At 47.7% G+C, this 15,236-nt stretch overlaps 1 protein-coding gene across 1 annotated transcript in view; it reads right to left on the bottom strand.

Annotated features, from left to right (window-relative positions):
- CACNA2D4 (calcium voltage-gated channel auxiliary subunit alpha2delta 4) overlaps positions 1 to 15,236 on the bottom strand; it is a 128,400-nt gene that overhangs the window by 56,908 nt on the left and 56,256 nt on the right. Inside the window, exons 25-26 of the mRNA XM_030480291.1 lie at positions 13,546 to 13,673; positions 10,449 to 10,529 (exon numbers count right to left, since the gene is read on the bottom strand). Of these exons, the coding sequence (XP_030336151.1) occupies positions 10,449 to 10,529; positions 13,546 to 13,673 (209 nt within the window). The remainder of the gene's footprint in view (positions 1 to 10,448; positions 10,530 to 13,545; positions 13,674 to 15,236) is intronic.

The following is a 15,236-nucleotide window of genomic DNA, read 5'->3' as shown; positions in this document are numbered from 1 at the left end:
ACCACAACTGCATCACACTATCATTTGCCATCATCCTACCATCACTTAATACAGGAGTTCTCAGCATTTTTCTGCCGAGCTTTCTCAGGATATGTCTACCCATCTGCCATTTGGCAAGGACCTCAGAACAGAACATGGCAGACAACAACAGCTCCCTGAATTTTATATGGGCACCAGGGGAGGGGGCAATACAGCCTACACTGAGGATCATATTGAGACTTGGCAAAATGGGCCCAACAGTTCCCAGAAAAGGGCTGCCTTTAGTTGTGCTTGCTGTGCTCTCTGCCAGATCTCACAGGGTTACCAGCTTAGAGGAGATTTCTAATATTAGTTCTCAAGCATATGACCTTGTCTGTCGTACTACTGAAATTCATTCTGTTTCTGGTACTCCTGCCAAGGTCAATTAAGGTTTTCTCTACGATATCCTGCTCCTTCCCTGTACTAGCAATGCCTTCTAGCGTTGAATCATCAGGACACTTCCTCACTACCTGTTGCTATCTGAGCCAGAGTCTCAGGTTAATGTTAGCAAAGACTAATCCCATGGGTGACCATGGGGGAGTGCTGCACCTTTTGCCAGACTTTGACAAGTGATTTTGCTGCTTTCATCTTCCCAGACTGACTTCTCTCTCCCTGCCCTTTGCAACTCCCTCTGCCTTTCCCAATCTAGTCCAGTTTAACTGATTGTTTCTTACGTGGAACTGTATCAAGTGCTTTACTGAAATACAGAGATCAGACCTCTGAAATCTCTTTAGCCTTCCAGGAAAACAATCATCTGAAAGAAAGCTATTGGGTTAGTCTGGTAGGATCTAGCACTGATAAACTCATATTGGCCAACTCCCTTTTCCCCTAACTGCTTGGTAATAATTATACTTTCCTTCAAGATCTCCTCTAAAGTGCTACAAACATTACAGAGTTTACACGTACAGGTCTGAGACTGACCAACTTACTTCTCCCCCTTCCTTAACCATAACTGCTGAATTTTCACTTTTCCAGCCTGCATGGAGGCACCACTGTGGGTAGAGTTGAAGAAAATCCCTTGCTATAAGCCTGTGTTTCCACATTCCAGCTCTCCCAAGGCAGTAGAGCACCCATGCCCAGCAGCATGCACTAAGCTGCTAGAGCTGCCTGTTCTCATTAGTCAGCTTCTTTGTTTCCCCAAGGACAATATTGCTGTCCTTATCAATAATTTGGGCGCAAAGTCCTCTTTGGTTTTGGCTTAGACTACAGACTCCTTGATCTCAACTTCACTCTTACTGTCCAGAAGTGGCCCCACTTCTCATTATCTTTTTTTTCCAAATAGCTGAAGAATCTTTGGTGTTTGTTTTAATCTCCTTTGCAGGCTTTAACTCAGCTTGATTTGTAAGCAATCCTGACTTTATCCCTATATTTCCTGACCTCTAAGACACAGCTTTCTTTGCTGTCTGTTCTTTTTCCATTCCACGTAGGCTCTCTGCAGAGAAAGCTTAAGCAGCCTAAGCAGTTGCCTGTGGTGGCAGACAGATGGAGGGCAAGAGAATCAGGCATTGCCATTTACTGACTCCTCCCAGAAATGCGGGCTCCACAGTCCCTGAAAGCCGAACAGCTCCCTCCTCACAGTCCAGACTTTGCATGGCTGCCTGTGAAAGCAGTTCCAAGAGCCAGCAGCAAACCACTCCTCCACACACCCTAGGCAGCAGTGTAGCCCACACCTTCCCTACCTCCTGCACTCACAACATCTCTTCCCTGCCTTCCAGCTGCCTTGGGAAAGCCTGGCACTTCCCAGGGCTTCCAGACAAGGGCTCCCAGCCAAGCTCCCCCGCCGGCAGAAGCAGGACGACTGCCTTCCGCTGTCTCCTTTCCTCCCACACCCTCTCTGTGCCTCACTATCCAACACTAGGTCCATACCCACTGCAAACCACCCCGCATTCAGCACCTCCACAGCCCCTGGTGAGTCGTGAAGATGTGCTGATAGCCCTCAAACAGCACAAGGGTAGGGAGAGAAAAAGAGAATGGCCATCAGTACAGCCTCTGCATGGTACAGAGGGCGAGAGCACAGCATAAGAGCATTAGGGAGGAACAAGACATGGTTCTGGGGCTATTAATATGATAAAGCTCTAAGCATACTGGTCTGGCCTCATAGTTGACCCTGCTTTGAGCAGAAAGGTGACTAGAGACCTCCTGAGGTGCCTTTCAAGAGGAATTATCCTATGGTCCTATGAGCGGGGCTTCTGTATCCCAGTGAGGGAAAGGGAAAGAAAAAGAAGGAGGTCTTGTGAGGGGAAAGAGCTCACAGTAGCAGTCCCATTAAGCAGCATTATGATGGGGAGATTTGTGCCTTAGGTGGATAAGTAGGGCAGGAAAAGAAGAACTCAGGAAGGAAACAGGCCGAGTTTGGTGGTAAAAGGAATGTGTCTTAGGAATAGATTGAAGTTGTCCTCAGATCTGCTAAGTTTTTCCTGCAGAACTTGTCTGCTTGTGCCTTGGCTAATTTAATCCAAACCATCTCACAAGACATTTCCTATAACCTTATCTGCTGTAATATTTACTACCTTCATCCCTACAACTACAGACTGCTTCTGTGATCCCTTTCAGCATCTTCTCACATGAATTTGCTCCTCTGCTGAACGACAGGTCTTAATGCAGCTCATGGCATCCGTTATACCTGTGCTAAGGCTATGGTCCTTGCATGGACAACACGACTTTACTCCATGTACTTTAGATGCATAGAATCATAGAATAGGTAGGGTTGGAAAGGACCTTAAGATCACCTAGTTCCAACCCCCCTGCCGTGGGCAGGGACACCTTGCACTAAACTATGTTGCCCAAGGCTCTGTCCAGCCTGGCCTTGAACACCACCAGGGATGGAGCATCCACAACCTCCCTGGGCAACCCATTCCAGTGCTTCGCCACCCTCACAGTAAAGAACTTCTTCCTTATATCTAATCTAAACTTCCCCTGTTTAAGTTTGAAGCCATTACCCCTTGTCCTGTCACTACAGTCCCTAAGAGTCCCTCCCCAGCATCCTTACAGGCCCCCTTCAGATACTGGAAGGCTGCTATGAGGTCTCCACGCAGCCTTCTCTTCTCCAGGGTGGACAGCCCCAACTCTCTCAGCCTGTCTTCATACGGGAGGTGCTCCGGCCCTCTTATCATCCTTGTGGCCCTCCTCTGGACTTGGTCCAACAGCTCCATGTCCTTTTTATGTTGAGGACACCAGAACTGTACACAGTACTCCAAGTGAGGTCTCACAAGAATAGGTATGGGCTGTTGTAGGGAATAGGTATGAGCAAGGTAATGAACTGGCCTTGCATTCACACAGAACTTTAGGTTTGCACCCTACTTGGTCAGAGGTGTTAATGCCACTTGCTTGGCAGTCTGTGGATCTTCACACAGCTCCAAATGAAAGGTCCTGGCCTACTCGTGGTCCCTGCACTTTGTCAGTACCCCTGCATATTTAGTGCCTATTGACAGACCCTACACACTGGGTACACTTCTATGTCCACAGGGATTACTCATGTACATACCGGCGTGTGCACACAGAAAACACATGTAAGTGTGTAGCCCTACCACAGACATAAGTAAGTGCAAATCACTCTGTGGATATACGCATCTGTGCACACCCCTAGTTACACACATAGACAGGTATCACAGCCACACAACACACTGCAGAGAAACTGTTTGTGTATGCAAATATGCACATGTATGCACAAATCTCCTCACACACTGGGCATCTACACATACTCTATACCCACAACGTGCTCCCACGGGCCCATGTAGCAGAGATATAGGTCCCTTCTGATGCTGGCTAGGTAGGAGTTAATGCAAGATAGGCTGGGAAAGAAATTAAAAGCAAATAAAAAAAAGTTGAAAGCCCAGCACATGATTCTTCTCCTATCACATCTGTGAATCCTGGAGCGCAAGAGTAATTGTCTGCAATGAGTCAGACCAAAAGGCACAAGGAAATGGTTGCTATGGCAACCCGCACACTGCTCTAATTTGGCTCAGAATTAAAATGATATCAAATAATTTGCAAGCAAAGGGAACATGGCACAGGCGCCGGGTGCCAATCTGAAAAATCCAGCTACATGCAAGTATCTCCTGAAACAGAGTCAAGGGCTCTTTTCCCTTCAAGAGTGACAGCCATAGCAATCAGAGGAGCTACAGACGCAGCAGTGATGGATAACCTTAGGCTAGAAGATTTCTGCTACACACAGGCAAGAACGGGCTCCTGGGCTGGAGATCCAGCCTGAAACAGGCTCCAGGACTGGGGATGTCCTGAGGGATGCCTCAGCAGACCTCTCAAGAGAAATCTTATTGCTTGCTAGTTGTTTTGGTGTCCCCATTGTGGGAATTCCCTAAAAGGGCTGATGAGGGCAGGGTCTGGGCACAGGCACCCACCCACAGTGGGGGCATTTGCTCTGTGCTGGGTGAAGCACTGCCTGCATGGGCTGTAGGAAGGAGGGCTGATTCACTTAGTGTTTTCTTCCCTGGTATGTGATGTAATGTGCAAACTCTGGCACTCAGCTGAGACTACAAGGAAATATTTATTCTGCAGAATTGGCTATTTTCTTTGCTTTTCCCCCAGCCAAGGGCTTATTCCAAGGCAAGTGGCAATGTCCACATGCAGAGGAAGGAGGCACAATCCTTGTGCTGAAGATCTTACAGCTTATGCAGACAGCAGATACACCGCAGAAGACAAGGAAATTGCTGATGTCCAGCCAGGGTGGGCAGAATGCTATGGAAAATGTCTCACATATTATTTTTAGCATTCTTTGGAGGGTAAAATAAATGTATTCGACCCCCTTGTCACTAGTTACTGTCCATGCATGGAGACATCTATATGGAATTTTGCAGGCAGATGCTTGCTCTTTCTGCCTGTTCTGACCTGGCTGGAGGGTAACCAACTCTGAGCAGGGAACCATGTAGCCTAAGCACTGACACCAAGCATTGGCAAAAGGCAGAGTTTGTAAGATCAAAGCCAGTGCCAAACAAGGCAACCACCTCACTTTTATGTGGTTCATAGATCAGCTTGTTTCTGTCCCAGTAACACCCCAAAAAGCAGCCTTTATGCTTACAGGTCTCTTCCCCCAAGGCTTGGTAGGTAAAGTAGAATGCAATGGATGGCAGGCAGGCAAATGGATGGATGAAGGATGCAAGACACACTGGTTTTGGCACACCAACAGCACTGCGAAATGTTGATACCCTGGCCCATGGAGTATTGGCTCAACCTGTAGGCCAGCCAAACGTACTGACAGCCTCCAGACAGATGTTCTGAGAGGTGGAGAAGATATGGCTCCCGTTAGTACTATCATCAGCATTTCTGGGTTGCCAGATGGGAATGGCATCAGGAAGACGCCAGACATAGCATTTCTATCTGTGCTACCACTGGATGCTGGGGATATCATCATTTCCATAAAGGCACCCAGTAATGCCTCAGGAGCATACCGGGACAACACTGGCACAACTTCTAGCATTAAAAGAAGGACAGCATTCCTTCTGAATACCGCATCACTCATTCAGGAGATCAGCTGCTCTTGGGTTTTGTATGGGTAACAATAAGCTGGTTTCTGAGCCAGCCAAGTGAAATAATTTTAATTCTCCAGCTTGGATGCAGCAGTTTCCACGTAAAAGGTGCTTATGCGATTGTAGCTTATCTCCATGCATTTTAGCAGCTTCTACAGGTGCAACTGTCACTTCCTAGAGAGAAGGTTGAAATGTTTTATCCACCCAAGCAACAAAACTTTAGGAATACAGAATTGCATGTAGAGTAGTTTGAAAAGCTGCCACAGCAACAGAACTGCTGAAGAAGCCAAGTGCACTTCCTCTCCCTGCTTCCTGGTAACAGACAGCAGGTAGCCAAAATTGGGGACCAAGGAAGAGGATGGAGAGATGTCAAGCTGGCCAGTAATCACTCTTCAAATGAAGAGCTTCTGTTGGACTGATAGAGGTTGGATTTTAACCAGCAGTATAATGGCAAAATTACTTCCCATTATCTATTTTTCAGACTGATTGATTTCAAATACTTTTGAAAAAAATCTAAGCTTTTAAAAAAATCTGCTCCTGCTGGAAGTACAGAGCTCTTCTGAAAATACTGGCCTTAATAACTCGGTGTCCCCAAACATTCTCTGTCAAACAGAGACAATATTTTTCTTCTCTCATCCTTGACTGAGCTTGCTGAGCACTCTTCCCAAATACATCTCTGTATACTGTTGGTGTCATGGGATAACAATTTCACTGTGGTCCAATCACTGCAGATAAGAACTAACAGTAACTTCCAATATAAACAGAGAAGAAAGGTATTGTATAAACCTGCATTTCCTAAGGGCCCATTTGGATTGGTTTTTATTGGGCACTGCGGAGCCTGTGCATGCCCCATGGTTTGCTGGTATCAGCTGTTTGCCATCTCTAAGACATGACAACCATTGCAAGAAACTTAATGGAAAGAAACCCCTACCTGCCCCCGTTGGGACTGGCAGCCAGCTCACACCACGTAAGTTGAACAGCGAGAAGGTCAGGCAGTGAAAGAGATGTCATACACAGCCCAAAACGACAGCTAAACTCCTGCGCAGATTCCAGCAGTTTCACTGGGGCTTTAAATCACTAAAAGCTTCTGTCAGCAACTACATGTGATTTCTGTCTTGCACCCTGAGGACCAGAAAGCCCCAGGCTACTGACTCACAGGAGGCAGCAGATGACAGTGCTATCTGGGGCAGGACTTGGCTTGGGGAGAGTGCCATCACAATTCCTTATTTTTCATTTCCAACAAAGTTAGTATGCGTGAAACGTACTGGACTGACATCCCAGGAGAATAGCTGCCTTCTAATTAATTATAATTAATCATCCAGGCATTACTTAATGTTTGCATAGTGCTTTGAAGTGCCAAAGCACAATATAGCAAGGGATATTATTAATTTAAAGAAACAGGTATAGCCAAGCCAGGGGTAGGTTTGCCTGTGTGGCTTCCCACCAGAGACACCACATCAACTCAGCTCACACAAGCGGACCCTGCCTTGACTCCACTATGTCCTCCAAGAGACCTGCAGGTACCTTGAACCCTTTGCACATATCCCTTGTGCCAGAGCTACAGGGGCTTGGCCCACGGGGGAAGGAGAGGGATGGGTGAAAGGGGGAAACGGTAGGGTAGAGCAGGGCAGAGGACATTGCTTTTCCCTCTTGAATTTGGCCACCTCCCCACACGTCCTTGTGTGGAGCATCTCTAACAATAAGAGGAGCATCTTGGACTCCTCCCAGACCCATTCTGGGATTCCCTATTGAGCTAAGCCAGAGCAAAACAGGAGGAAAGAGGCTCTGGTACTCCCACCCTATCCCTGTTCTCAGCCCTCCAGTGCAGTTGCTCTCTAATCCAAGCTGACTGCTCCCTCACTCCCTGACAGCACCAGGCCTGTGTCATCTTCCTGGACATTTGATTTTGCCAGTTTGCCTTTCTCTGTCTTGGCTGGGGACTGCCATTCAGCCGCCAGAAGAAAAGGGGCCCAGTGCTCCCTGTCACTGACATTCTTCCTATGAGGGTACTGGGGGTGCTCCGTCCCCACAGGCATGCCTGTAAATCCTAGAGCTGAGTTTTCCACTGCATGCATAGTGAACATTTCAGAGTGCTCACAAATCCCACCCCTCAAGCACTGTCAAGTCAAACAAGTGACAGTAACAATCAGCGGCAGAATGACAGGCCAGTTCATACCACTTGCACTTTTATAGGGGCACTTAAAAAGTCCCTGGTTTTTCCCTTTTACAGAACTGTGACTGTATTTATCCAGAAACTACAAGCCTACCAAGATATGTGGCTTTCTGGGAACCTGTGCTACCAAACTGCTGGCAGTATCCTAACTCTAAATGAACAAGATATCAATCCGACTGAGGGCTGATGCCATCAGAATAACAATAACAAAAATCTGCATCCCATTCTGCTCTGATTGCTTCTTGCGCTGTCTCCTCCCACTCCCCTTCCTTCACCTCTCCTCTGTACCCAGGATGGTATTGCAGCACTCCCCAGCATCATTTGTGCTGTAGCCACTTGTGAAGTACTCTAGAATCAGGTCCTGGCCACTCAGGACTGTGTATATTAGTGTGAGGGGAGATGAAGAGAGACCTACATCCTTCTCTCAAAGCTGCTATCCTCAAGATCAAACAGTACTGCAACAGGTAGTGTGACCTACACTACCTACCTACAATTATTTCCTTTTTTTCTTCTTCTTAAATGACTGTTGGTATAAAAGATTCAGATGATGAACCTAGTTGCTACTGGAAACAAAGAAAATGGTAATATATAGTAATTTTTTTCTCCCTGAAACACCCAAGCCAGGGTGTAAACTTACACCCAAGCCAGCAGATGGGAACTACCTTGGCAAACCCTTGCTCCCATGAAGCCAATGGGACTACAGCTGTGGGCCCAAAGGACTTTGGACCCTTTGGGAGAAATTATTTCCCTCAGTGCTGTCATGCAGCCCATTATTTGGATGAAATATGGGTAGTTTTTATCAACGCATAAGAAACGGGGAATGAAGAACACCCAGCTGTATGTACCATGTGTGGAAGTAAGCAAAGATGCTTATGGTCAGGACACCTAATGTGTCTGCTAGTGACAGGGACTGTGGTACCTTTAAGGAATGAAAGCAATTGAGAATTCATTTTGTGCCTCAACTTCTGTGGTTACCCGTAAGGAAAATAGTTTGTTCTGGATAATTTCTACAAAGACACAATTTTTACCTTATTGTTTTAACATGATTTCTTTCCCTATTCTCTGCTCTTTCTCTGCCCTCCTCTTCCCTCTGCAGAGGATCCTGCCCCTTCACAGCATGTCCACACAGACAGTCAATTCAGTATTCAGAATAACTGAGCGGGTGAAATCTCCATGGGGGTTGTGAAAAGTGCTGCTGACAGAAGAGAAATGGCTCTGTCAGGGGCAGATCCTCCTAGCACTTGTTCTTGCTCCAGCTCTTCCACTCAGAAGTTTCCTGCCTTGTATTTATGCTAAGTGCCAGATGAACTGCTTGTGTGCCTCTGTTCTAACTCACAGGTCAGGAAAGGGAAGGAAAACAACCACGAAAAACAATCTTTTTAAAAAACAAACAACAAAAACAACAACAACAACAAAAAAAGCTTTTCGTGCTTAGAAAGGTGCTCCAAATGCTCCAGTGCTGCAGAGACTCTTGGTACGTTTTCAATGCTATTTCATTCTTTGCTGGGTATACTCATAACAGTGCCAGCCAGTATCAGTTTTGAGAGTAATTTCTATGACCCAAGCACCTACCAAACATGAACTTTACTGAAACCATCTCTATTTCACACGGGCAGACTTCATAATGATTTTCTGGATTTGGGCTTGAAATGGTGGTTTATTAGTGAAAAGTGCTATTTCATAACATTCCTCCTTCAGCTTATAAGTACCTTCTTAATGCCCACATGATACTTAAAGAGTACCACTCCCAGCTGGAACTTACTGAAAGACTAGAAGTTGAGGAATGCTTGCTTCCTCACATGAAGTTAAACTGACGTAGTTTTACTGTAGTACTAAGGACCAGTCATTGTATCCTACCCAGCCTAGGGAAGAGCAATGGCTGACTCTCTGGTCTGAAGGTATCTGCTATATGACCTTCTTTCTACTAGGTACTCCTACAACAATTGTTTCACAAGTAGCTTTTCTTCTTGGCAAGTTTTTAGTGATAATTACTCCATTACATGTTCATCAACTTCTTCCCTTAATGCTTCCAGTTCTAAACCAAATTCCACTGAGCTACATCTTCTCTTACCCAATACTCCTACACAGAGCATTTAAGTTAGATACGATGCCAGCATTATTGATTAATAATGTTTCATTAAATGGCTGCTCCGTTTCACTTTGAGTTTACTGTACTTCCGTAAAGGCAGAAGCAATTGCTGCAGAAAATGCTAAGGCTTCAAAAGCTTTGGAGTTCTGCTGGAAGTAACGTGGTTTATGAATTTTCCAAAAGTAGACACAGAGTATAGTGAAGGTCTGCCAAAAGGGGTTTAAAGCTCGTCTACAAAAATAAATTGGGCAATCTATATGTCTGAGCTGGAAATCTAGCAACAAGCCCATTCCACCAGCAAAAATTATTTTTCAGCTGAGATAACGATGGAGATGCATGAAGACGCTGTTCTTCCAAAAACAAAGTGTCTCCTGCAAACAGTTCAAAATCTGCATGGACTTCTCAGCCTACTCATGATCCAGAGAAACAGTTTAGATCGACAAATTCACCAGCATTGAAGATGGGAAGCTTCCATTCAAACAGCCAATTTCCCTTCCAAAAGCCTATCAGCTGTTCAGTACCTGTTCCAGTATTCTCTGTTTAGCCTAGTTTTCAACATCACAAACTATTGTGGATCCCGTCATTTCCCTTGAGTGACAAGCTAACAAACAGCTCTCAGCTCCCACTCTCAATATAAGATGCAACCATTTCATTCAAGATAAAAAGAGAAACCAGAATGTCCTACCTGCAGCAATACCCATCTTCCCATCCACAGACACAGACACAGCCGTGCTCACTGTCACCACTTTTGGCAGGCCACCTCCTTCTGTCAAGACACAAATACAGCAGGCTTGGTTAGCTTACCACCACAGAGGAGTAAAATGAAGCAGGAGCAGCTTGCTCGCACATTTTCACATCCAGGACAGTGTGCACATATGCCTCAACCCTGAAACACCCAAGAAGTTGGAGGCCTGCATCTTTCAAGACACATAAACAATCTAAGTGGCTATGAGTAGATATTTTTTTTTCTTGGAGATAAGGTCCCATGAAACAAGTAGCATCCTCTCAGCATAAAAAGGGACTGGCTTCCTCAATTTTGGGCATGTAGAGCTACTTTTAGGCCAGAAGACTGCTATGCTTCATGCACCAGCCAAACTTTGTAGGCAGAAGAGAAGTGGGATAGGTAATTCTGACACTGACTCTCACACTCTGTTACCCAAGCCAGACCAGCACTACAAACTGGAGAGACAGACACAGCACTTCCAGGTACTTTCCAGGGCACACTCCATTTTAGAAACAAAGTCTTCTTGGGACGTCGCTGCCTAAACTCTGTTATGCCCCAGCATCTCCTGATTATCCTTTAGCTGCTGCTTTAAGCGTCCTGTAGGTCCTGTGTCACATCTGGCAGCCCTGTGCAGATCTCTTGGCTCCCTCAGGGCATTTAAAATAGCATGGCTGGATAGGTTAAAGCAACTGAACCCTATCTCCTCTCTCTTTGTCAGTGCAGTTGTTTCAGCCTGCAATTGTTCATGTGACAGATGCCATTTCTGTATTTTTCTAAAGTGATTAGCTTCAGCTGGGGCACCTCTTTTGGAACTGCCAGGGGACACTCTGAAGGTCAGCATGATCAATTTAGCCTGCAACTGATTCCCTACTTGCACGCTGAACGGAAATGTCTTGCTCAGACAGATGGGTAAAGGATTCTTTCCTTCCCAAGAGCTCCAGCATTTGTTTCTGCTTCCCATTTCTGCCTTCATCATTCTAGGTGGTACCCAGTGCATCCACAGCACAATTCAGTGTCTGCCACATTTTAGCCTGGAGTCTCTCACTGTTTTTCAGGCTGAAGCCAGATTAACTCTCCCAAGGATGTCAGAAATAGTAAAGCCGTTGTGAAACAAACACCCAGCCAACTTATGCTCACATGCCTTGAGCCTGATTCTGCCTTTATGGTGAACCCCAAATGTCTCACTCTTCCTAGGATGAGACAAAGAAGCAAAACACACTTAGCATCTCTAGAAAAACAAACAAACCAACCAACCTGAAATAACAAACCACCCAACACATGAGAGATATGGGCTGCAAGAACAGCTGACTTGTAGAGCTTTCCCTGCTGTATTCTTCCCTGTGGGACTTTTGGACACTGGAAGGAAGTGCCCTCAATAAATTATTCTGATGACCTGCAGTCATTCCCTGCTGGTTTACTCTCCAACAGGGGAGTCTTCGGCCTCTTCCCTCTTATGTGATGAGAAGTGCATCTGCCATGAAAACCCTTTGCTGGGGGGACATGTAGAAATCATGGAAAGGGGACTTCAGCATCTAATCATCAAGAACTTAATAAGAGGGATGGTCAAATGGTGGGACACCCCTGCTTCTTTGGATGTCAAGGGAAGGCATGGACTCTGCTCTGACACTGCAGCACTGCATCTCAGAAGCACTGAGTATTATTTTCTGGCTCTTCCCACGCATACTGTGTGGCCTCATGGATCACAGTCTCCTAAGCCTAGCTGCTCATCTCTGAAGAGACTAATCTCCCTTACAGTTTAGAGCACAAGATCTTCAGGGCCAAGTACTACTACTTACAATGTGCCTGTAGGGTTTCCAGGTGAATGGGGTCCTGCACTTGGTAGAAGTTTCTGACCAATAGCCGCATAATATAAGAAACAGTGGCAGCTGCTTGTCTTCTGTCTTTATTCATGGAAAACCACCTATGACTTCTAAGAAAGCCACATCAAGCCACAACCCCAGTGTTTAGCCAGCAGTGATTACTGTGGCCTGGGTAATGACTGTCCTAGGAAGCCCCACAGAATGTCATTGCCTGGTTTTAACCCACACTCTGTTCCGAAGAGCAAATACTTTGGCATGCAGGGGAGTAAAAGGTCCTGCCATGCCTACCCCTCTCTCCACAGTTGCCTTTTAAGTGAGATGTAAGGGTGCTGGGCAGAGAGAGGCTTTCACGAAAGGATTCAAGTATTCTCTCTTTCCATCCCTCTCCCTTTACATCCTGGTTCATCTCTTGCCTCCAAGTCTGGTTTTCTCTTCTTTGCTACTTGCTTTCCCACCCACCAGCCTCCCACCACTGTGCCACAAAAAGCTTTAGCAGCTAAAGTGCTGAGCTCCGTGACAGAGATGGAGAACTAGGGGCCAGCAAGGAGCACAGAGGGGACTTCTGCCTTCTGTGTAGGAGCCTCACATGAGGCTTTGTTTTGATTGTTTCTTCTAGGCTCTTCTGCTCTCTTCCAGCCTTTGAGGAGGCCCTTCCTGAGAATAAGCTATGGAAGAGCCTTCTTCCCTTTTCCTCCACCATCTTCCAAAACAAACCCATCCGTTCTCATCATGGAAAGTGGTGACAGGAAAAATGTTGCCCTCTAAACTTAGACTTCCTGACTAAGTGCTTGCTGATCCCTCATCAGTCCCAGCTGTTACTGTCATGCAGTATGCCTGATGTTCCCTCCCAGGCCTGCTCATATCTATATGTCTCACCGCTTCTGTGATACCTTTCTTCTACCCTTCTCATGGTTCACATGTTCCCCACCTCCTGCCTGCCTATACCCTTGGGTCTACCCTGTCCCTGCACTTCCACATGTTCTTCACCTCCTCTGCTACCTTCACGTTATGCAGCCCTGACTGCCTTCTGTGCAGCTTGTAGCTTTCTCCTTCTACTGTGTCAGTATCTTGGCCATGCCCCCTCTATGCTGGTGCGAAGGTAACACCAAAAGGCCAGGTCTCAGCACTTCCCGCTAGGAAGGAGGCATCAACAAAGGGATCAGGGCAAACGTGGTGTGGGACGTGGGATGTAAAGAGCTTTCTCTTCCCCTCTCCTCTGGTGCTCAGGCTGGGGTTACCTGAATCATCTTCTGAGACAATGCTATAGATGAAGCTCCCAGGAGGATGCTCAGCTGCCCGCCGGTACCACAGAGGAAAGTGGTCCATGGTGAAGATGCTTTCCTTGTCCTTCTGTGTCAGGAATTTCCTGCCAAGAGAAAACCCAGGGCAGCCGTTGTGCACGGTGTGAAGGAGCTGGGCAGCCCTGCTTGGGGCAATGCAGCGGGACCCGTGGGGCTGGGCACAGCACCTGCATCCCATCCCCTGGGGCTTCCCCTGCCGCGGAGGGACCCCTAGGGGAGCGAAACACGCCATGGTCCTCGTGGAGCACTCCTCGCCCTGGGGACACCTGGGCAGCCGGCGAGGCCTCCGGGGCTACCGAAACGCGGACGCGCCTCGCACCCGCCGGGGAAGCGTGGGTCAGCGACCGACCCCGAGGACGGGCTCCTACCGGCAGCCGGGCCGGGCCGCTGACGGCCACACCCGCGGCCACTGCCCGGCGGCGCCCCGCTCCCTGCTGCCGCCGCGCCGCTGCCGGCCGCCCGCCAGGTGTCGCTGTTGCCCCGGCCGAGGCCCTCGGAGCCCCGGCCAGCGGCGGCCCCAAGGGCGTGCGAGGGGAGGCCGCAGGCCGGCAGCGCCCCGGCGGCGGCAGGGCGGTGGGTGCCGCGGCTTCCAGCGGCCTCTGGGGTTTAGTGCCGGGGGTGGGGAGAGAAGGCGTCCGCCCGCCCGCGGGAGGCCTGGCAGGTTACTCAGTGAGGAGCAAGGGCTGCAGGCGTGAGCTGTGGTGGGGGAAGGCAAGCTGGCGTGTGGCTAGTTACTGCAGGAGAATGGGGAGCAGGTGAGCAATGGGAATTAGAGAGTCTCCTGAAAAAAACCAGCAACACAAGTTTTAAAAACGCTGATAATAATAATAAAAAAATAGGAGTGTCTCTCCTGTGAAGACAGGCTGAGAGAGTTGGGCTTTTTCAGCCTGGAGAAGAGAAGGTTCCAGGGAGACCTTAGAGCAGCTCCCAGTGCCTAAAGGGGGTATAAGAAATCTGGAGAGGGACTTTTTAGAAGGGCCTGTAGTGACAAGACAAGGGGGAATGGCTTTAAGCTGACAGAAGAGAGATTTAGATTAGATATTAGGAAGAAATTCTTCCCTGTGAGGGTGGTGAGGTGCTGGCACAGGGTGCCCAGAGAAGCTGTGGCTGCCCCATCCCTGGCGGTGTTCAAGGCCAGGTTGGACGGGGCTTGGAGCAACCTGGTCTTGTGGAAGGTGTCCCTGCCCATGGCAGGGGGTTGGAACTAGATGATTGTTAAAGTCCCGTCCAACCCAAACCATTCTGTGATTCTATGAGAAGAAAACAAAATGCACCCCAAACCGAAGGTCGTGCTGCTGTGGCTAAGTACTGAACTCCTAGGGATGAGTGGACTGAAGTACTTGAGGAAACATGTGCTCCTGAAGGCAAGAGGATGAATCCTGAGGGCATGGCAAGACAGGCAGTGGGTGCTCAGGAGAGGCTTCATGAAAATCAGGTCATTGGCTTCCCTGGAGGTCCCTACATCTTGCCTGACAAATCCCCTTTGTTTTCAGGCTTCTGTTTAGCTGTATATTTTGACATAATAATTACTCATTTATACAGTTCCTTCCTTTCAGGGGATTCCAGAAGCACCTCTTATGTGATGCGTGGGGGTCTATCACTGCAGTGTCATGACTACATCTGTTTAA

This window comes from Strigops habroptila, chromosome 3 (assembly GCF_004027225.2).
Source record: "Strigops habroptila isolate Jane chromosome 3, bStrHab1.2.pri, whole genome shotgun sequence".
NCBI lineage: Eukaryota > Metazoa > Chordata > Aves > Psittaciformes > Psittacidae > Strigops > Strigops habroptila.
This window is presented reverse-complemented; position numbering and strand designations above follow the sequence as displayed.